Source organism: Pristiophorus japonicus, chromosome 4 (genome assembly GCF_044704955.1).
Source record: "Pristiophorus japonicus isolate sPriJap1 chromosome 4, sPriJap1.hap1, whole genome shotgun sequence".
Classification (NCBI taxonomy): Eukaryota; Metazoa; Chordata; class Chondrichthyes; family Pristiophoridae; genus Pristiophorus; species Pristiophorus japonicus.
Window position 1 is genome coordinate 258,790,043 of NC_091980.1, and position 23,034 is coordinate 258,813,076.

At 41.3% G+C, this 23,034-nt stretch overlaps 1 protein-coding gene across 5 annotated transcripts in view; it reads left to right on the forward strand.

The window, feature by feature from the left end:
• Positions 1–23,034, forward strand: part of LOC139263376 (serine/threonine-protein phosphatase 2A 56 kDa regulatory subunit gamma isoform) — a 181,448-nt gene that overhangs the window by 138,299 nt on the left and 20,115 nt on the right. For all 5 annotated transcript variants that reach the window (XM_070879380.1, XM_070879379.1, XM_070879378.1 and 2 more), the window contains 5 exons: positions 7,017–7,070; positions 7,852–8,022; positions 8,247–8,374; positions 11,918–12,019; positions 19,512–19,584. In XM_070879380.1, coding sequence (XP_070735481.1) covers positions 7,017–7,070; positions 7,852–8,022; positions 8,247–8,374; positions 11,918–12,019; positions 19,512–19,584 — 528 coding nt within the window. The remainder of the gene's footprint in view (positions 1–7,016; positions 7,071–7,851; positions 8,023–8,246; positions 8,375–11,917; positions 12,020–19,511; positions 19,585–23,034) is intronic.

Consider the following 23,034-nt stretch of genomic DNA (forward strand, 5'->3'; position numbering starts at 1 on the left):
CGTCTCGCCATCTTGGCCGCCTCAAAATTGTCCGGTTTCTGGACAATTACGGTTTTCGGACAGCCGGATTCTGGACGTTGTACCTGTATGTTGAAACACTGGTTCCCTTGAAAACGTGTAATAGTGGTCTGTTATTTCACAACTGAAGTTGCAAGTAACTGTCTATCCATGAGAATAGGAGGCAGAATTTGTTAAGTGTTGATTCCTAAAAGCAACTTCACCACCTTAATAATGTTGGAAATCATTTTTAGAAAAGTTATAAATTATGGTTGTTTTTTTTAAACCTACCAATGCCACTTGGGTCAACAATCCTGTCCTTTGGTTGATCTTGCTCTCAACCATAACTTGATACCCCATTCCTGGAGTTTCCCCTTTCTCCAAGAATCTGTCCAGTTGGCTGTTGAACCCATTTATGCTACTTGCTTTGGTGGCTTTTCCTGGTGACTTACAGTATATTCTATTATCTTTTTGTGTGAAGTAGTTCTGCCTGAATTCCCCACTTAAATACCCTAATTTTGCAAAATGAATAGTTAAATTAGTCATTTGCAGTTTACTATATTTGCTTAACTCTGTTTTTGTCTTCAGCTTTCTTCATCGGTAGCTTTCTATCAGCACTGTTGGTACTTGTATATCCGGGACTGTATGCAGTTGTCTGGTTCACTTTAAGAGGCTGAGCCAAGCCAGGTCTTGTGATGGTGTGCCCACATTGGGCCTCAATGTGGTCTTTGAATTTGTCATTAGCAGAAACAATTTATCTGCATCAATTTTATCAATCTGTTCCATAATTCTGAAAATTTCTATTAATGTTGCATCCACTTTCAAACAAAAACAAGCCAAACATCCTTGAGGGGAAGAGGCTCTAATACTGAAGCTTTAAATGTACACTTAGTGTATCTAATTTTCAACAGTCTACAGACACTAGGCTTTGTTTGAAAAATGTATGTTCCTAGAACTAATTGCATAGAGTAGAATCCATGGGCCCAAGTTTTGGGCCACGCCTATAACGGCGCAGCCCCAACCTGGACACCCGTTTTTCGCGCCCGAAAGTGCACCAAAAAAATACCTGCACATTCTCTGGCTCCCTGCAGGTCCTTTGCAGCTCGGCGCAGCACAGCACGAGCTGTGAGGGGCGGAGCCAGGTCCCTGCGCTGAAATCAGTGCAGGGATCTCTGCACAGGCGCGCTACAGTGGGCGCGCATGTGCAGTAGCTCCAGGTGCCCGAAACTGTGTGGGAGGGGCCCGAAGCACGCAGCCCTTAGCCCTGGCCGAATGGCCTCACTGGGGCTGCGAGGATTAGACTGCACCTCCCTAGTCCAGCTCCTGCTCTGGCTCCAGCTGGCTCTCTCAAACCCTCCCCCCCCCCCCCACCCCCAGCTCCTGCTCCCGCTCCGACCTCCTGCTCCACTCCCCCCTCTGGGCCCCCCAGCTCCGGCGACGACCTTCCCCCAAAAAGCTCCGGCTTCCCCTGGCCACCTACCTTGCTGGGGGTGGGCCCCGCCCGAAGTCTTGGGCCCGGCTTCTTCTTGTCAGCCGTGCCCGTTCAGCCTCCTCCCTCTCCTCTTCCCTCCCCCTCCCCTCCCCTCCCCCTCTCTTGCGCTCTCTCTCTCTCTCTCTCTCTCTCTCTCTCTCTCTCTCTCTCTCTCTCTCTCTCTCTCTCTCTCTCTCTCTCTCTCCTCTCACCCCTCGCTGTCAGAAACACATAGACACTGACGGACAGAGATTAAGAGGGACACACTGGGGAGGGTCCCGTCCCAGCATGCTGTTGGAGGGCTCCCAGTGCTGCAGTCAGTGAGTAGAAAATGTTTTTTTATTTGATTTTTTTTAAAAAAAATTTTGGTTGATTTATTGATGTATTTATCATTTATTATTGATGGCTCTATTTGTAAAACTGAAGCGTTTAATGTGTGTAAACTTCCCTTTAAACCCCCTCCACCCCAATTCCCGACGCCTGATTTGTAAAGTGTAGGCAAGGTTTTTTCGAGCATACAAAAATCTTCACTTACTCCCTTCTAAGTTAGTTTGGAGTAAGTTTTCACTGCCTAAACTTTGAAAACAGGCGTAAGTGGCAGGACATGCCCCTTTTGGGGGAAAAAAAAATTCTGTTCCAAAGTGAAACTGTTCTAACTGACTAGAACTGGAGCAAACTAAATGCCGATAATTGCAATTTCTAAGATACTCCATTCTCAACCAGTTGCTCCAAAAAAACCAGGAGCAACTCGGGCCGAAACTTGGGCCCTAGAATTTTAAGTTCGGTGAAAGAGCAGAGCCTATTGAGTAAACCATGTTATTTTATGACCTAGTATGCAAGTTGACAATTCTATTGGCTGAGAATTGAAAATGTAGCACAATATATTGTAAAATATAATTGGGTTTTCAAGTTGCAGTTGCTTTATTAACAAACCAGAAATGCTTGGTTTGTGGTGTAACTTTAAGTTACATATATTGGAGGAGAAATGTTTTGCGATCAGTTTTTGGGGGAAAAACTTTTCAACAAAAATCTGCTTTTGCATTTGAAGTTGTTTGGACAAAGATAAAGCTTTAGATGTTAGAGCATCTTAAATTTCAATAAGGGTAAGCTTAAGAGCATTCCCTGCAGGAACCAAATTCTTAAGTGGTATCACTCATTAGCATGTAATTCATTTTTCAAAACATAAAAGAAATTACACTTTTTGGGAAATTCAACAATGGGGCCACCACCTTCAGACCTCTTGGAGTGGGAAACTGGTAATGCATTCCCAGTCCCTGTAGCCTTACTGAATTTCTACAGAAGAGCTTTGTACAGGGAAAGAATAAACATGTGCTGCTTTTTATTGTTTGTAATCCCTGTGGCACCCACAGAATTGTAGTAGGGCATGAGAGAGGGTGAAAGAAGGGTAATCGTGCTGTCTGTGAAAGCTATTAACTTGAAGATTGCATTAATGTTTATCCAAACTACAAATATCCTCCCTCATTAGACATTTAGCTAAACTCAAGGTAGACATGTTGGATTCTTTTACACATCTTTGCAGAAATTGCGGTCAGAGGCTACCCGCAGACATAAGCCTCCGACCTGAAAAAAATCTATGAACCTACCTGGTGGTCTGGGAGATTCGGCGACTTGCGGTCTTGGGCCTATAACCGTCGGCCTGCTTGGAGGCCCAGGGACGCAGGCGTTTCGCAAGCGTCCCTAGGATCACGTGGGCCAGCCCAGCCAATCAAAGTAGGGGTCTTCCTATTCATGCTTGTGATGAGTTCTGTGTATACGGAATCACCATAAGTATGAATTGGAATACTACAAACAACATAAACACTCAAAATAAGTTTTTAAAAAACATCATGTATTTAAAATTAATCAAATAATTCTTTTTTTTTATTTTAAATAAATTTACGTATTTTAAAGGTTTGAAAAATAAAGTTACCTTATTTCACAGGCTTTTAATTAAATTATTGAAAAAGAGTGTTTTTCTGTCCTTTTAAAAGGCAAATGGCCCAACTCTCCGCCAGCAAATGTCCATTTGTTAGATTTGTACGATCTGTCAAGATGATCCTTGACTGATCGCAAGTTCTGGGTTTAAGCGCATACGCACAGTGCATGCCTAAACCCAGAACTTGCGGGGCCCATATGGCCGCATGCGCACCTCTTGTATGCCCATGGGGGCTGAATTCGCGGCCCCTATGTCCCTAAGGATATTGTACCACCTCATTAGCTTAAATGGATTTGCCCATACATTCTGCTCTGTTCTCCCGTGGCTTACTGGCAGAATTTTCACTTGAATTGCACAAGCACGCAACTTGTAAGTGTTGTGAAAGTTTCTGATTTTTACTCTGCCCCTTTTCAAAAAAAATTTTGCTGCCTTGGCTTTGTTGCTCAAAAATTATCCACAGTGGGCGGTGTCATCTTGCAGCTACGCATATAATATTGAAATAAACTACACTGCTAACTGAGTGATAGGATGGAACCTAATTTTGAGGTGGTGTGTCACATTTCAGTGTCTGATGCCACAGAATAGATTGCAGGTTTGCACCCATACTTCTGTACATTTAGCTGTGCATTTAGATAGATGCAGTATGTAATGGAACCAACCAGGGGGCAAGGCTATCTTGGATCTGGTCCTGTGTAATGAGACCGGATTAATAAACAATCCCCTTGGAATGAGTGATCATAGCATGGTTGAATTTCAAATTCAGATGGAGGGTGAGAAAGTTGGATCTCAAACCAGCGTACTAAACTTAAATAAAGGAGACTATGAATGTATGAGGGCAAAGTTGGCTAAAATGGACTGGGAAAATAGATTAAAGTGTAAGACGGTTGATGAATAGTGGCGTACATTTAAGGAGATATTTCACAACTCTCAAGAAAAGAAAAATATATTCCAGTGAGGAGAAAAGGATGTAAAAGAAGAGAGAGCCATCTGTGGCGAAAACTAAAGAAATAAAGGACGTTATCCAATTTAAAAACAAGGGCATACAAAGTGGCCAAAACTTGTAGGAGGTCAGAAGATTGGAAAGCTTTTAATAGCCAGCAAAAAATGATTAAGGGAAAATAGACAAAGTAAACTAGCACAAAATATAAAAACAGATGAGAGTTTCTATAGGTATATAACAAGGAAAAGAGTGGCTAAAGTAAATGTTGGTCCTTTAGAGGATGAGACCAGGGAATTAGTAATGGGGAACATGAAGATGGCAGAAACTCTGAACAAATATTTTGTATCAGTCTTTATGGTAGAGGACACACACAATGTTCCAACAATGGATAGTCAAGGGGCTATAGAGGGGGAGGAACTTAACACAATCATGAAGGAGATGGTACTCAGTAAGATAATGGGACTAAAGGCGGATAGATCCCCTGGATCTAATGGCTTGCATCCTAGGGTCTTAAGAGAAGTAGCAGCAAGGATAGTGGATGTATTGGTTGTAATTTACCAAAATTCCCTGGATTCAGGGGAGATCTCAGCAGATTAGAAAACTGCAAATGTAACACATCTATTCAAAAATGGAGTCGGACAAAAAGCAGGAAACTATAGACCAGTTAGCCTAACATCTGTGGTTGGGAAAATGTTGGAGTCCATTATTAAAGAAGCAGTAGCAGGACATTTGGAAAAGCATAATTTGATCAGGCAGAGTCAGCATGGATTTATGAAAGGGAAGTCATGTTTGACAAATTTGCTGGAATTCTTTGAGGATGTAACGAACAGGGTGGGTAAAGGGAAACCAGTGGATGTGGTGTATTTGGATTTCCAGAAGGCATTTGACAAGGTGCCACATAAGGTTACTGCACAAGATAAAAGTTCACAAGGTTGGGGGTAATATATTAGCATGGATAGAGGATTGGCTAACTAATAGAAAAAAAGAGTCTGGATAAATGTTCATTCTCGGGTTGGCAATCAGTAACTAGTGGGGTGCCGCAGGGATCAGTGCTGGGACCCCAACTGTTTACAATCGATATTAACGACTTGGAAGAAAGGGCCGAGTGTAACGTAGCCAAGTTTGCTGACGATGCAAAGATGGGACGAAAAGCAATGTGTGAGGAGGGGACACAAAGTCTGCAAAAGGACATATAGGTTAAGTGAGTGGGCAAAAATTTGGCAGATGGAGTATAATGTTGGAAAGCGTGAGGTCATGCACTTTGGCAGAAAAAAATCAAAGAGCAAGTTATTATTTATGTAGAGAAAAATTTCAAAGTGCTGCAGTATAGCGGGACCTGGGGGTACTTGTGCATGAAACACAAAAGGTTAGTATGCAGGTACAGCAAGTGGTCAGGAAGGCCAATGGGATCTTGGTCTTTATCGCAAAGGGGATGGAGTATAAAAGCAGGGAAGTCTTGCAAGGTATTGGAGAGGCCATACCTGGAATACTGTGTACAGTTTTGGTTTCCATATTTACGAAAGGATATACTTGCTTTGGAGGCAGTTCAGAGAAGGTTCACGAGATTGATTCCGGAGATGAGGGGGTTGACTTATGAGGAAAGGTTGAGTCGGTTGGGCCTCCTCATATTATTCTGAATTTCAATGAGTAGTGATCTTAGCGAGACGTATAAGATTGAGGGGGCTTGACAAGGTGGATGCAGAGAGGATGTTTCCACTGATGGGCATAATCTTAGAATAAGGGGCCACCCATTTAAAACTGATGAGGAGGAATTTCTTCTGTGGGTTGTAAATCTCTGGAATTTGCTGCCTCAGAGAGCTGTGGAAGCCGGGACATTGAATAAATTTAAGGCAGAAAGACAGTTTCTTAACCAATGAGGGGTTATGGGGAGTGGGCAGGGAAGTGGACCTGAGTCCATGATCGAATCAACCGTGATCGTATTAAATGGCGGAGCAGGCTTGAGGGGCCGTATGGCCTACTCCTCCTATTTCTTATATTCTTATGTTCTTGTGTAAATTGTTCCCCAAAAGAAGGTAAAACTGGAAAACATGTATATTTCCCAGTATCTTGCTACAGAGTAGTTTGGTGCTATTTGCAACAGGACATTTGCTCTCATCTGTTGAGGTGATAATTAGTCAGCACAAAGAGGACCAGCCCTCCTGTCTACCCTTATCCTTGCCAGCCCCATCCACACCCTAATATAACATCAAATGGAACCAAAAGTTGAGGTGCAATATCTTACTGTGCTGACTCAAACTGATTCCAATGAGTAGCCCAGAATATGCTTGGATTGCTGCAGAGTTTTGTCACTGATTAGGCAAATTCTCTAAATTGTTGTCTCAACAACTTCAAAAATGCTGAGTTTTGTCGAGGACTTTCCTCCTCACTATTTTCAACACTGAATCCACGTGCATTTATGCACCTATTAAAACTTATAACCTCAGTTTGATTAGTCGTTTATCAGACATAAATTTATGAAAATTATCGCAGTGGGAATCTTATCTGGTGTTAAATTAGTACTATGCAAAATTGGTTTTGGAATGGCACACAGCACATTTACTTTGCTTGTTTTAAAGTTACTCTAGAGGTAGTAACTTCAAGTCAAGCATCTTCTAAGCTATAAAATATGTAATATGCAATACTTCAACTTGTTGATTTTGCTCTTTACTTAGCTGGCATACTGTGTGGTACAGTTCCTGGAAAAAGACAGCACTCTTACTGAACCTGTGAGTTTACCTTAATTGTGTGATCCTTGTTTATCTTCTGTTAAAATATTTTCAAATCATATTTTTGGAAAATAATTGCATTTCTTTGCCAAAGGGATTTATGATTATTGTATTATGTTTGAAGGTTTTGAAGACTGCATTTTTGAAAATGTCTCATTGTTTATAAGTGTTCATAATGCATTCATAAATTTTAACTTGACTATTTATATACATTTCTAAATTAAATTTGAGTTGATCTGTTTTACTTTTGTTAACCTGTTTTATAAACAATCCATTGTGATGAATATTATGTATTTTTGGTTGCAGAGCTTTGTTATCCTAAACTAGTCATGAAAGTTTCTGCCTCAGGAAATGTTTAGTTTCAGTTGCATTAATTACCTTTTTTTTTTCCATTTTACCAATAGCAAAACATTGCTATATAAAGTATTTCTTGGATAATATGCAAATATAGAAATATCTAATGTGGGAGATTTATTATTTTATTTTAAAGTGGCTACTAATTGTAACTTAGTTATTTAGCTTCATTGGACCATTCCATCATGCTGATTTTACCAGCTGATCATATAATATGGTCACGAAGTGCTGAAAGATGCTACTTTCTGGTTGTTGGCAGAAAGCATTCAATGTTGAGAAATGTGATCATTGTTTTGAAATCAAGTAGTTTAATAATTATCCATTTTCATTCAGTAGCTGAACTTTCTTGTGTAGGCTAGTCTAAGGTTATTAATGTGCTTCAGAATTTTCAATGCATCTAGCTCTAACCCCGTTTTGATTTTTGTAGGTGGTTATGGCATTGCTCAAGTACTGGCCAAAGACGCACAGTCCAAAGGAAGTGATGTTTCTAAATGAATTGGAAGAGATTTTAGATGTCATTGAACCATCGGAATTTGTAAAGGTCATGGAACCCCTGTTTCGGCAGCTGGCTAAATGTGTTTCCAGTCCACATTTTCAGGTGAGCAATAATTTGTATAGCAAAGAATTTGGATAAATTCATTAACTTGCATCATTGTGAAAGCTTTTTTTTAAAGCAAAAAATGTGTTAAGTCCATGGACTGTTTCATATAATGATTAAAGGCTGGTGTTTACTCTTGTGTGCAAAAAAAAAATACTCCTTTTAGTTGCAAGCAATGTCCATTATCATTTTATACTAGTTTTGATCTGCATTCTTTAATCTAGGTGGCAGAACGAGCCCTGTATTATTGGAATAATGAGTACATCATGAGTCTGATCAGTGACAATGCAGCCAAGATCTTGCCCATTATGTTCCCATCCCTGTACCGTAATTCAAAGACTCATTGGAACAAGTAAGAGGACCGCTGTATTGTTATCTTTGACCTTCCACAAGCTCAATGCAAAAAAAAAAACTTTTTTTTAAATAAGTTTGAATATTAAAGTAGTTCAATGAAGAATAATAAAAGCATGAATACTAAAACGGAATGTTTGATTATTTTTAAGCTGGTGTGTATTGAATAAATAAATGTTCATATGCAGGCAACTTAAAACATATAAATAGAATATTTATGTTCTGATTATCCAACTGGGTATGCGTGCATTTTTGCAAAATATTGTTTAGTGCTAAAGTCTAAAGGATTTATATAGGAACATAAGAACAGGAGTTGGCCATACAACAATAACTTGTATTTATATAGTGCCTTTAACATAGTAAACATCCCAAAGCATTAATAAACAAAATTTGACACCGAGACACACAAGGAGATATTATGGCAGATGGTCAAAGAGGTAGGTTTTAAGGAGCATCTTAAAGGAGGAAAGAGAGGTGAAGAGTTGGAGAGGCTTAGGGAGGGAATTCTGGAGCATTGGACCTTGGTAGCTGAAGTCATGGCCACCAATGGTTGAGTAATTAATATCAGGGATGCTCGAGGCCAGAATTTGAGGAGTGCAGATATCTCGGAGGATTGTGGGGCTGGAGGAGATTAAAGAGATTGGCTGAGCTCTTCCTTTCAGCTGCTCGAGTCTGTTCCTCTATTCAATTAGGTCATGGCTGATCTGTACCCTGACTCCATTCATCCACCTTGCTCCATATTGCTTGATGCCCTTAGCTAACAAAAATCTATTGACCTCCGTTTTGAAAGTTTCAATTGAGCCAGCAGCCACAATCTTTTGAGAGTTCCAGATTTCTATTACTTGTGTGATGGAAGTGCTTTTTGATTTCACTCCTGGATGGCCTGATTATAATTTTAAGATTATGCCCTCTTGTTCTTGATTCCCCTAACAGAGAAAATAGTTGCTCTGTATCTACTGTATTAAATCCTTTTATCATTTTAAACAACTCGATTAGATCATCTCAACTTCTAAATTCAAGAGAATACAAGCCAAATTTATGCAACCTGGGCTCATAATTGAACCCTTTAAACCCTAGTATAATTCTGGTGAATCTGTGCTGTACTGCCTCCAATTTGTATTTGTCAAATTACTTAGGCTGGAGTCCGTATTTGACAATACTTAGTTAAATACCAGTTTAAAGTAAGGCTAATTCCACAATAGCAGGCAGTGAGGATCTATTCTGAAAAATTGCTACCATAAGTCCTCCATATACATTTGAATGTTTCAAATGTACTTGTCACGTGCAGGTGACTGTTTTGGAGCTAGGAACACACAGCCTTTGTCCAAAATCTACTCAAAGTATTTAAAATGTATTCCTGGATTAGTTGGCTATGCAATGAGAAAGCTCAGTTAAACTTTTTCTATCAAAACTTTTACAAAGTTCCAGTAATCTATAGCTTTAATAAGAACATAAATAGGAGCAGGAGTAGGCCATACTGCCTCTCGAGTCTGCTCTGCCATTTAATACGATTATGGCTGATCCGATAATGGACTCTGGTCCACTTCCCTGCCCGCTCTCCATAAACCCTTATTCCCTTATTGTTTAAGAAACTGTCTTTCTGTCTTAAATTTATTCAATGTCCCAACTTCCACAGCTCTCTGAGGTAGCAAATTTCACAGATCCATAACCCTCCAAGAAATTTCTCCTCATCTCTGTTTGTTTTAAAGGGGTAGCCCCTTATTCTAAGATTATGCCCTCCTAGTTCAAGTCTCCCCTATCAGTGGAAACATCCTCTCTGCATCCATCTTGTCAAGCCCCCTCGTAATCTTATACGTTTCAATAAGATCACCTCTCATTCTTCTGAATTCCAATGAGTAGAGGCCCAACCTACTCAACCTTTCCTCCTCAGTCAACCCCCTCATCTACGGAATCAACCTAGTGAACCTTATCTGAACTGCCTCCAAAGTAAGTATATCCTTTCATAAATATGGAAACCAGAACTGCACGCAGAATTCCAGGTGTGGCCTCACCAATACCCTGTATAACTGTAACAAGACTTCCCTGCTTTTATACTCCATCCCTTTGCAATAAAGGCCAAGATTCCATTGACCTTCCTGACCACTTGCTGTACCTGCATACTGACCTTTTGTGTTTCATGCACAAGTACCCCCAAGTCCCACAGTACTGCAGCACTTTGCAATCTTCATTTAAATAATAACTTGCTCTTTGATTTTTTTTCTGCCAAAGTGCATGACCTCACCTTTTCCAACATTATACTCCATCTGCCAAATTTTTGCCCACTCAATTAGCCTGTCTATGTCCTTTTGCAGATTTTTTGTGTCCTCCTCACATCTTTGTATCGTCAGAAAACTTGGCTACGTTACACTCAGTCCCTTCCTCCCAAGTCATTAATATAGATTGTAAATAGTTGGGGTCCCAGCACTGATCCCTGTGGCACCTCACTGGTTACTGATTGCCAACCCGAGAATGAACCATTTATCCCGACTCTCTGTTTTCTATTAGTTAGCCAATCCTCTATCCCTGCTAATATATTACCCCCAACCTCGTGAACTTTTATCTTGTGCATTAACTTTATGTGGCACCTTGTCAAATGCCTTCTGGAAGTCCGAATACACCAAATCCACTGGTTCCCCTTTATCCACCCTGTTTGTTACATCCTCAAAAATTACAGCAAATTTGTCAAACATGACTTCACCTTCATAAATCCATGCTGACTCTGCCTGACTGCATTATGCTTTTCCAAATGTCCTGCTACTGCTTCTTTAATAATGGACTCCAACATTTTTCCAACCACAGATGTTGGGCTAACTGGTCTATAGTTTCCTGCTTTTTGTCTGCCTCCTTTTTTAAATAGGGGCATTACATTTGCAGGTTTTCCAATCTGCTAGGACCTCCCGTCCAATGTATTTGATGCTTTAGTTTTAAAAGTTTAACATTACACTTATAAAATTATTTATAATTTTAATGTTTGTTTCTTGCCCTATTGATAGTGAAGTTTGATAGACCAGTATGAAAGTATATCTTAACAGTAAAGAGGTGAGATTTTGACATTACTTCAGATAACCTATAAAGTGAGCTTGTGTCTTTTAAATAGAAATGAGTTACTAAGATATTGCTGTTAGAAGCATGACACACTTCCATTTAATGTTACTACAAATGTGTATTTTAGTGTATTCTCGTAGCTGAAAACTTTGGGGATAATTTTCACCTAACCCGCCTAGTGACAAAATGATAAAACCAGCGGGCGACTAGTCAGTTTCCTACCAGGCAGGTTAGGTTAAAATTACTCTCTTGGTTCTCATTAAAATTATATAATTTGCAAAGTTTCTGTTATGGTGTAGATCATTTCCTTTGGTCAGGAGAGGGCATGACTTTAAACTTCATGTTTATTAATGTGCAGTTTAGATGCTGAATAAGGTGTTCGCTTTATTTCTAATTACATAATATAGCTATAGTTTATAATCACATAATATAGACCTAATACATAGAGGAATACACTGCTAAAGCATACACGATTTAATGAAAAGTTTTATGAATATAGGACTATCCATGGATTAATCTACAATGCTCTGAAACTTTTTATGGAAATGAATCAGAAACTATTTGATGACTGCACCCAACAGTTCAAAGCTGAAAGGCAAAAGTAAGTTTAAAATGTGTGTCTATCTAACTATATCTATAGATCTCACTCTTGCATGAAGTTGTCTCGTACACATTTGGTTGTCATACTTGCAGACGATTTTGTTCATAAACAAAAGACAAATGAATAAGTGGAGGACTTAATCAATAAATTTGATAAATTGTAAGCTGGCACCAGGAACAATGACTGAAATCTGTCGGAGTGTCATTAAAAACTCAACTAGTTCACTTCAGTGTCTGCAGATGACTCTAATTTGTTCCATATTGTTGGCTCAGTGCCTTCTGAAATCAAATTAGGATGAGGAAAGACACTGCACCTGTCTGTGTGTCTCACTCTTGTGCTTGCTTGTCAGAAATTAGAATATTACTATTTTCTAACTCTGTAAAACAGGTGAGATAATTAAAAGCTTCCTATTTCAAAATTTAGCCATATTCATTTGAAAATTAACTAAAATCAGGATGTAATCATTACTCACGCATGTTTTTTTTAAAGAAAATTAGTTTGTAAAAACTTTACCTAAACAAAAATTTAGAAATATTTTCTGTAGGTTTCCTACAAATAATTTTGGAAAAACAACTGGGCAGAAACTACAATTATGTAAAATTGTCCAATATATATTTTCATGTTATTTTTGAATTACATTGAACTCATTTTAATTTCTATATAACTTCTTTGTAATTTCTTTCTTAAACCAACATTCTATTTATGTCTAACACTTAAAACTTAATACCACAATAATACATTTTTCATGCTCAATTTCCTGTGATCAATGCCGCAGAAGATCCCTTAGTATTAATCTGTGACTTATTTCCACTTTGATATTGTAGCTGTCAGTAAGTAATGTGCTGGCCTCATGCAATCACCACCTCTGTGGATGAATTTTAAAAAATAGTTTTAATCACAATTATGAGACTCCTGGGCCTAATTGTAAGAAAACAACAGAGGGATCTAATTGCAACAGTATAACCTTCAACGCACCGTGAACAATTCCACTTGTCTTGACAATGGTGTGCATTCCTATAAATAAGTATTTTGTAGTGCACACTTGAGCAGGATTGAACTTCTCAAACTTTTGGTGGGAAAATTAATTTAATATCAATTTACTTGGTATATAGACCTATTCTCTCCCTCCTCCTTCTCTTCTCTCTCTCTCCTTCTCTCTCTCTCTCTCTCTCTCTCTCTCCTTCTCTCTCTCTCCCTCCCTCTCTCTCTCTCTCTCTCTCTCTCTCTCTCCTCCTCCTCCTCCTCCTCCTCCTCCTCCTCCTCCTCCTCCTCTCTCTCTCTCTCTCTCTCTCTCTCTCCTCCTTTCTCTCTCTCTCTCTCTCTCTCTCTCTCTCTCTCTCTCTCTCTCTCTCTCTCCTCCTTTCTCTCTCTCTCTCTCTCTCTCCTCCTTTCTCTCTCTCTCTCTCTCTCTCCTCCTTTCTCTCTCTCTCTCTCTCTCCTCCTTTCTCTCTCTCTCTCTCTCTCTCTCTCTCTCTCTCTTTCTCTCCTCCTTTTTCTCTCTCTCTCTCTCTTTCTCTCCTCCTTTTCCTCTCTCTCTCTCTTTCTCTCCTCCTTTTCCTCTCTCTCTCTCTCTCTCTCTCTCTCTCTCTCTCTCTCTCCCCTTCCTCCTTTTCCTCTCTCTCTCTCTCTCTCTCTCTCTCTCTCTCTCCTCCTTTCTCTCTCTCTCTCTCTCTCTCTCTCCTCCTTTCTCTCTCTCTCTCTCTCTCTCCTCCTTTCTCTCTCTCTCTCTCTCTCTCTCTCTCCTCCTTTCTCTCTCTCTCTCTCTCTCTCTCTCTCCTCCTTCTCTCTCTCTCTCTCTCTCTCTCTCTCTCTCTCTCTCTCTCTCTCTCTCTCTCTCTCTCTCTCTCTCTCTCTCCTCCTTTCTCTCTCTCTCTCTCTCCTCCTTTCTCTCCTCCTTTTCCTCTCTCTCTCTCTTTCTCTCCTCCTTTTCCTCTCTCTCTCTCTCTCTCTTTCTCTCCTCCTTTTCCTCTCTCTCTCTCTCTCTTTCTCTCCTCCTTTTCCTCTCTCTCTCTCTCTCTCTTTCTCTCCTCCTTTTCCTCTCTCTCTCTCTCCTCCTTCTCTTTCTCCTCTCCTCCTTCCCTCCAACTATTCAGCCAAGTAGCATCTTGGTTTAAAGTAAAAAGCACTCCAATACTTAGTCACCCCCCTCCTGTAAATATGGTTGGAGATAAAGTTGCAATGTTTCCCTTTTTTGGAGGGCAAATTTGGAAAATAGGTGAGGGTTTTTTTGAGTGAAGCCTGTTCCGAATCTGAGTCTTGCGTTAATGTTTTAATATCATTAATAACTCGGTTATAGCACTGATAATGTAAAAAGTTATTAATAGGGTATGCCTAATTTACATGTGCAAATTGGGTTACTTAATTTTGAATTATGGAAGATGTTGGAGCATTAAGTTTGTAAGACATGGGAAAATACAGATGTTATTTTTTGATATGTCAATCTCGTGGTTGCAGGTAGTCGAGGTCAAGTGATATTAGAGAGTGGGGAATAATTTAGAGTATGGCCAAGGGGGTCTGTAACAATGGAGATCTGAAAGGGTCAAACGGGGGAGGGGTTAGGTAGAGTGGAGCCAAAGTCTGTGTGAGGTGGTGGTAGAATACAAGAGGGTAGATAAAGCAGGTTTAGGGGTTGGGGACAAGAGGGAAAATAGAAGTTGGGGACAAGGAGGAACAAAGAAGAGTTACAGGTCAACTAAGCGGGTGGGGGGGGAAAGTACAATAGGATTCGAGGGTGGGGAGAAGGAAATTTGAACAAATAAAGATGTTGAGGGGAAGGAGGAAGATTAAACTATTTGAGATTGAAGGAGAGTTGGAAGGCTAGGGTGAGAGGGGAGGAAAAAAAGGCCTGTAGAAGCTGCAAGAGGGCACCAGAGAAAGGTGGATTCCTGACCAAATAGCTGACCACCTGCAATTAATGACATCAGTACAATGAGCCTGGCCAGAGTGGAAAGAGAATGAGAAAGCCGGATGGAGGGCAGGCAGTTGGGAAGTAGTGTGTGAGAGGAGAAGGCACGGAGAAAATTGGAGAATTGTAGCAGGCGCACGGGATGTGGGGAGAGCAAGGGCAGTTTTTCCATTAATAGATGTGTATGTGTGTGTGTGTGATATAATATAGGTGTGAGATATATTATGAATTGAGTTTGACTGCTGTCTGAACAGCTAAAAATGACAGTTCCCTGAAGTTAGTATTTATATTTTACAAAAATAAACAATTACAGTACACTAAATTAAATGGATTGCAACGGGCTAAACTGCAGAAAGTGAGAACTGTCAGGAGAAAGTGGAGTAAACATAAGCAGGTAAAATGGTCTCCATTTTCTATGGTATTTTGTATCCCTGAGGGTATACACCTTATAAAATATAAACATAAAGGTCTGAGGAGTGCTCCAAGAGAAGGGGAGCTAACCTGTAATAGTGTGCTGAACTGTGGGTCTGAGGAGGGCAGGCTGTGCCTGAAATGATGATTGCTGCTGCAGTCATCCTTCTCCCTCCCTATTTCCCAAAGGGAGTATTACCTTGTCACATGGTCTTTATCCCCTCATGAGCTGAGCCCTTGTGGCTCTTTGTACTGTTTCTGGAAGTGAATTTGGTGATGTGCTTCTAGTCCCAGTTGGAAATCATAAGAGACAGTTACCATAGCAGAACTGAACACTCATGACGCTCAATATTATTGGATCTTGTGAGCAAAAGTTAGTGAGATGTAGGTCAGCTGAGAACAGGCTAGAAAATAAACATTAAGGATGGGCAACAATGATAGCAAGTGAAACTAAAAGTAATCCCATTCTAAAGGCAAAATTCTTCATTAATCACTTTCCACAAAGACGCATTTTTTTTTAAAGTAGAGAGCAGGAGTTATAAAGAAAAATTGGTACCATAACTAGATAGCTAGAGGCTGGAAGGAAGGTGAGGGACAAGAAGTGGGATGAGGTGCCCTAGAAGGGGGACAGGATGTATAATTTTTTTTTTTGAAGAACCGTAACATTGAAAACTCCTATTTCAGTGTCACCTACAGACATGGCAGGCACTACAGGCAATAAAATTAAATATAAATAGAGATATGTTTATGCCTTCCTACTTTGTGGACTAATCCCTTGTGTGCCTATCAGAGACTGAAAAATCTAAATATCACATCGAGAATTTTTATTATGAACCATTTCCGCCATTTTCTGAAAGAACATTAGTAAATTTGTTGCGCATGATCTCCTTCCCACAATTCCATGCTAACTTTCTCCCCCCCCCCCCCCCCCCCCACATTGCCATAGCAATCCAGATGTTACATTGTTCCCTTTTGTGTTGGGATATCTTATAATTTACTCAACAGATGTTGGGCTCACTGGTCTGTAATTTCCTCGGTTGTTTCTATTCTTCTTTTATAGAGATTGGTGTTGGGTTAGCTACTTTCCAATCCTCAAGCACTACTATTTCTAATGATCAGTGACAAGGACATGACCAGTGTTGATAATTATCACCTTAAATACCCCTATATGACGTTCATCTGTAACTGGTGCATTATCTTTCTTTAACTTCCTCAGCCTATTGGTGCTGCCGTTATTTGAAAGTTCTATTTCTTTTTGTACAGCCACCACCTCGCCCAACAATTCTGCTTCCTTCTCTCTCTCCCTCTTCTCTCCTCCCGCTCCCACTCTTGCACACCCACTCTCTCGACCTGCTTGCTGTAAATGTATTTATAGAAATGACATTTTTTTTAATTTTCCTTGTGAACCTATTCTATTTAAGACCAGTTTTCTAACCTCCTTTACCTTTTTATCTCTGCCCACTGTGCTACTCATAGCCTTATACTTCAAGATTTTTTTTGCCCTTATTCTTGCATTCATCATCATCGTCGTCGTAGGCAGTCCCTCAAAATCGACTTGCTTCCGCTCTTAAATTCTTGGGTGACCAGTCCAGTACGGGAATTACAGTCTCTGTCACAGATGGGACAGACAGTCGTTGAAGGAAAGGGTGGGTGGGACTGGTTTGCCGCATGCTCCTTCCGCTGCCTGCACTTGTTTTCTGCATGCTCTCTGCGACACGACTCGAGGTGCTCAGCGTCGTTGAGATACACATTGGGTTTATTTTCCACCTAGTGGTATATATTTATTCTGTACTGTATATATTACTCATGTGATCCACTTGTCTTCATCTTTTTATCCTCTTCCAGTCCTGCCCAGTCAGTTTCCTTAACTCAACTTCATTCCTTCAAAATCTGCCTTTTATTAAGTTGAATGTTTCTGTTGAACTAAGTCTTGATTTATTCTTGGATAGTCCACATGTGTATGGATTTTCAGAAGCCATATGATGAGGTGTCTCAAGAAACTCGTCAGAAAAATTCAGGCCTATTGTAGAGGAGGAAATGTAGCCACATTTATGCAGCAAGTTGTTACAATCTGGAACACACTGCCTGAAAGAGGGGTTGGAAGCAAATTCAGTAGTAACTTTCAAAAGGGTATTAGATAAATATTTGAAGGGGGAAAATTTGCAGGGCTATGGGGGAAGGGCAGGGTAGTGGGACCAATTTGATAGTTCTTTCAAAGCCAGCACAAGCACAATGGACCGAAAGGGTTTTTCTATCATTCTATATATGGAACATTAGCTGACAGACAGGTATTGGGTGTTTGAGTTCAGTATATACAGACGATTTGGGTACAACTGGCAGCACAAAATAAAGGGTATGGCAAGCAGCAAAGAGGACTAAAATATTTCAGAAACACAGACCGGTTAGTGGAATGGGCAGAATGGTGGCACATATATACAACTTAATATGGATAAATATGAAGTAATACATTATGGGAGCCCACACTCAATGGAATGATGCTAAATGGTGTGGATGAAAAATGAGACTTGGGGGTTCAATTACATAATTCTCTGAAAGTGTGTGTAGGCAGATGAAGTCATAAAAGCTGGCAGCATTTTGGATTTAATAGTCAAGAATATAGAGTAAAGGAGTCGTGATAAATTTGTGCAAAACATTGGTTAGACCAGAGTATTGTGTGCAGTTTTGGGTGCCACATTGAAAGAGCATTAAAGCCACAACAGAGCATGGAGTGTAGATTCCTCAAGATAATGTCCGAGATGGGAAACTATTATGAGGAGATATTGCGACCATTTCCACTCAGCAGAGAAGGGAAAGAGGAGATTTAATAGAAGTTTTTATTTTTATAATTATGACAGTGAACAGCGAAAGACTGTTTCTTCTAGTTGGGGAGACAGTCACGATAAGTCATTATTTAAAATTGGATAACTAGCAGAGAAAGATAGAGGTGCGATCCAGTTTTGGATTGCTCTAACAAACACTGGGTCACATGACAGCCACCTGTGCTGTGGTGCCACGGGGCTCAGTGTAATGATTTAAATGAAGGAATTGAGTGTAATATCTCCAAGTTTGCAGATGACACTAAACTGGGTGGCGGTGTGAGCTGTGAGGAGGATGCTAAGAAGCTGCAGGGTGACTTGGACAGGTTAGACGAGTGGGCAAATGCATGGCAGATGCAGTATAATGTGGATAAATGTGAGGTTATCCACTTTGGAGGCAAAAACACAAAGGCAGAATATTATCTGAATGGCAGCAGATTAGGAAAAGGGGAGTTGCAACGAGACCTGGGTGTCATGATTCATCAGTCATTGAAAGTTGGCATGCAGGTACAGCAGGCGGTGAAGAAGGCAAATGGTATGTTGGCCTTCATAGCTAGGGGATTTGAGTAAGGGAGGTCTTACTGCAGTTGTACAGGGCCTTGGTGAGGCCTCACCTGGAATACTTTGTTCAGTTTTGGTCTCCTAATCTGAGGAAGGACGTTCTTGCTATTGAGAGAGTGCAGCGAAGGTTCACCACACTGATTCCCAGGATGGCAGGAATGACATATGAGGAGAGACTGGATTGACTGGGCCTTTATACACTGGAGTTTAGAAGGATGAGAGGGGATCTCATAGAAACATTTAAGATTCTGACGAGACTGGACAGGTTGGATGCAGGAAGAATGTTCCTGATGTTGGGGAAGTCCAGAACCAGGGGACACAGTCTAAGGATAATGGGTAGGCCATTTAGGACTGAGATGAGGAGAAACTTCTTCACTCAGAGTTGTTAACCTGTGGAATTCCCTGCCGCAGAGAGCTGTTGATGCCAGTTCATTGGATATATTCAAGAGGGAGTTAGATATGGCCTTTACGGCTAAAGGGATCAAGGGGTATGGAAAGAAAGCAGGAAAGGGGTACTGAGGTGAATGATCAGCCATGATCTTATTAAATGGTGGTGCAGGCTCGAAGGCCGAATGGCCTGCTCCTGCACCTATTTTCTATGGTTCTATTGTTTTCCCACCCACTACTAATAGTTCTGTACACTTCACAGACTGGGGAACAATACCACTGAAATTGCGGTTGCTATTTTAAAGTGATTTCAGTCTTGCTATATCTGAAAATACATTTACAATTATTTGAAACTGTTGAACTGGTTTTTTTCGGTGCCTTAAAACTTTCAAAACATTTTTGGAATGTTTAGGGAGAAAGCAAAATTGAAAGAACGTGAAGAGGCTTGGCTCAAAATAGAGAATCTAGCCAAAGCAAATCCACAGGTATGCTTACGTTATTACTAAATATTGTTCTATGGTCAGCAGTGTAATATGTGTTGCAGTAAACAAGCTATCATCATAGATTTTTCTTTTTGCACAGGAGGATTTGGATTATGTTAGCTGATTATTTACTTAGGAAAATATTTATCTGTAAGGGCTAAGCAGATTGTACATTTTGTTTCTTAACTCATTCAGAAATAGAATTAACAGTGGATTGACTTGTTTTGTAAACTTGTATTGATGGCTGATTATAGATTTTGCAACAGGAACATTTTATTTAAGCTTATTAATTCCAACTATTAAAATTGCTGGTAGTTCACAACATTTCATTTGGAAATGCATTGAAAACTTCTATGTCATCCTATGTCTGTTGGAAAATGCATTTTAGATGTGTACCTGCAGTACATGCCTGTAACTGGCAGTATTATTAGTCTTTAGTGTGTTAGAACTCACGGAAAGTTAAATCAAAAAACGAGGTGCATTCTAGTTGTTCTGGATGCATTTCCATACCAGAGACACTGGGTGACTTTGCAACATTGTGACAATAATAACTTTAATAAGTAAGCATCAGAACTATTTAAAGCATTTTATCTAAGGGCCTACAAATAGACAATTTAAATTAATTTTAATGTATGTTTTTTTTCCCCCACCTCAGTGATCCCTGATTATTAACCATGTTGCGATGAAGCTTGCGGTCCTTTCCCTGTGTCCTCTTCTTCTGGTGTTCTGTCTAATTCTCTTCCTAATTCCCCAAGGTGGATGTTATGGGAAATATGCAGCCCCTGAAATGTCAAATCATTTTCCGAGCCAATGAAAGTGATAGTGACCCACAAGTTGTGAATTTCAATGGTTGCATACCCATCTTTGGTTCTTTCCCTCACCCGCTCCATAGTGGATTATTTACCAGGTATGGCAATACAAGTAGAGCATCTGAAATCCAGGGACCGAGGCCGTTCCAAAATTCGGGTATTTCCGGATTTTGGAACATCTTTCCGACATCCCGAATCCAGAAACACCTGGGCCGAGTGGGGAAGGTGTGTCCAGCGGGGGGGGGGGGTGGATCCGGATTTTGGAACTGTTGTGTTCCTAACACAGATGAGACAGGGAGGTTAAAGTAACAGTGACCTCAGTCTTTATTAAGACACTCCAGATTGAGGAACAGGCCTTCGGGGCTGGATGATATACAGTGCTCCCAAGGGATGTTGGGATCCCTTGGGACTTCAGGGGATACACTCCCTGGTGGCGGAACATGGGAATGCATACTTTACAGGTACACAACATCACTCCCTCTTTTCTTCCCCCCCCCCCCCCCCCCCAAAGTCAAAGTGAAAACTATTTACAAGGTGAGGCGGTTGGGAGCCTTTCTTTCCCTGGTGGACCGCCTCGGTACAAATGTCTGTTCTGGTGTGTTGGCTGTGCCCTCGCTGGGCTGGCATGTTGGCCCTGCAGGGCTGCTGGATGAGCCTGCCCTTGCTGGGCTGTTGGGTTCGATTTCCTGGTCCGGGGTGGTGTCGTTGATCCTTTGGGTGTGTGTTGTGGGCTCGAAAAAGGTGGTGCCTGCTGTGGGTTGTTCAGGGCAGTCTGAACCGCAGCCTCGTTTGGTCCAGGTGCTTTCTGCAAATTTGTCTATTGTCTAGTTTGACTACAAATGTCCTACTCCCTTCTTTAGCTATCACCGTGCCCGCGATCCACTTGGGACCATGTCCATAGTTTAGCACATGCACATTCAGATCAGTTTCCCGTGACACAGTGGCGCGACCATCATTTACATTTTGTTGCTGCCGCCTGCTCTCTACCTGATCATGCAGGTTGGGGTGAACCAGCAAGAGTCTGGTTTTAAGTGTCCTTTTCATGAGAAGCTCAGCAGGGGGCACCCCTGTAAGCGAGTGGGGTCTCGTGCGGTAGCTGAGCAGTACTCGGGACAGGCAGGTTTGGAGTGAGCCTTTTGTGACTCATTTAAGGCTCTGTTTGATTGTTTGTACTGCCCGTGAATTGGAGGCTGGTTTAAACAGAGCCGGGGTAACATATTTGATCCCATTGCGGGTCATGAATTCTTTAAAATTCGACACTTGTGAACCATGGCCCGTTGTCACTGACCAGTATGTCAGGCAGGCTGTGGGTGGCAAACATGGCCCTCAGGCTTTCAATGGTGGCGGTGCTTCCCGACATTATTTCACATTCAATCCATTTTGAAAAAGCATCCACCACCACCAGGAACATTTTACTGAGAAACTGGCCCGCATAGTTGACATGGATCCTTGACCGTGGTCTGGAGGGCCAGGACCACAAACTTAATGCTGCCTCTCTGGGCGCGTTGCTCAACTGAGCACACACGCTGCATTGCTGTACACAGGACTTGAATAAGTCAGAGTTGATACCGGGCCACCACGCGTGGGATCTAGCTATCGCTTTCATCATTACTATACCCGGGTATGTGCTGTGGAGATCAGAGATGAACGTCTCCCTGCCCTTTTTGGGTAGCACTACGCGGTTACCCCACAACAGGCAGTCTGCCCGAATGGACAGCTCGTACTTTCGCTGCTGGAACAGCTAGATTAGCTCTTGCATTTCAACGGGGATGCTGGCCTAGCTCCCATGTAGTACACAGTTTTTTTTTTTTACAAGAGACAGCAGAGGATCTTTGCTGGTCCAAGTCCTAATCTGGTGGGCCGTGACATGTGATTTATCATTTTCAAACGCTTCCATGACCATCAACAAGTCTGCAGGCTGCGCCACCATCAAGTTTGCAGGCTGCGCCATTTCCACCCTCGTGGTGGGCAATGGTAGCCGACTGAGAGCATCCGCACAGTTCTCGGTGCCTGACCTGTGGCGGATGGTATAGTTATACGTTGATAGCACGAGTGCCCACCTTTGTATGCGGGCTGAGGCATTAGTATTTATCCCCTTGTTTTCAGCGAACAGGGATGTCAGGGGCTTGTGATCGGTTTCCAGCTCAAATTTGAGGCCAAACAGGTACTGATGCATTTTCTTTACCCCGAACACACACGCTAATGTCTCTTTCTCAATCATGTTGTAGGCCCTCTCGGCCTTAGACAAGCTCCTGGAGGCATAGGCGACAGGTTGCAACTTCCCCGCAACGTTAGCTTGTTGTAATACACACCCGACTCCGTACGATGACGCATCACATGCTAGCACAAGTCTTTTACACGGGTTATACAATACAAGCAGCTTGTTGGAGCATAAAATGTTTCTGGCTTTCTCAAAAGCAATTACTTGTTTTTTTTCCCCATACCCAGTTCTCACCTTTACACAATAACACATGTAGGGGCTCTAAGAAGGTGCTTAACCCCGGTAGGAAGTTATCAAAATAGTTGAGTCCCAGGAACAACCGCAGCTCCGTGATGTTCTGTGGCCTGGGCGCGTTCCTGATAGCCTCTGTCTTGGCGTCTGTGGGCCGAATGCCGTCTGCCGCGATCTTTCTTCCCAAAAACT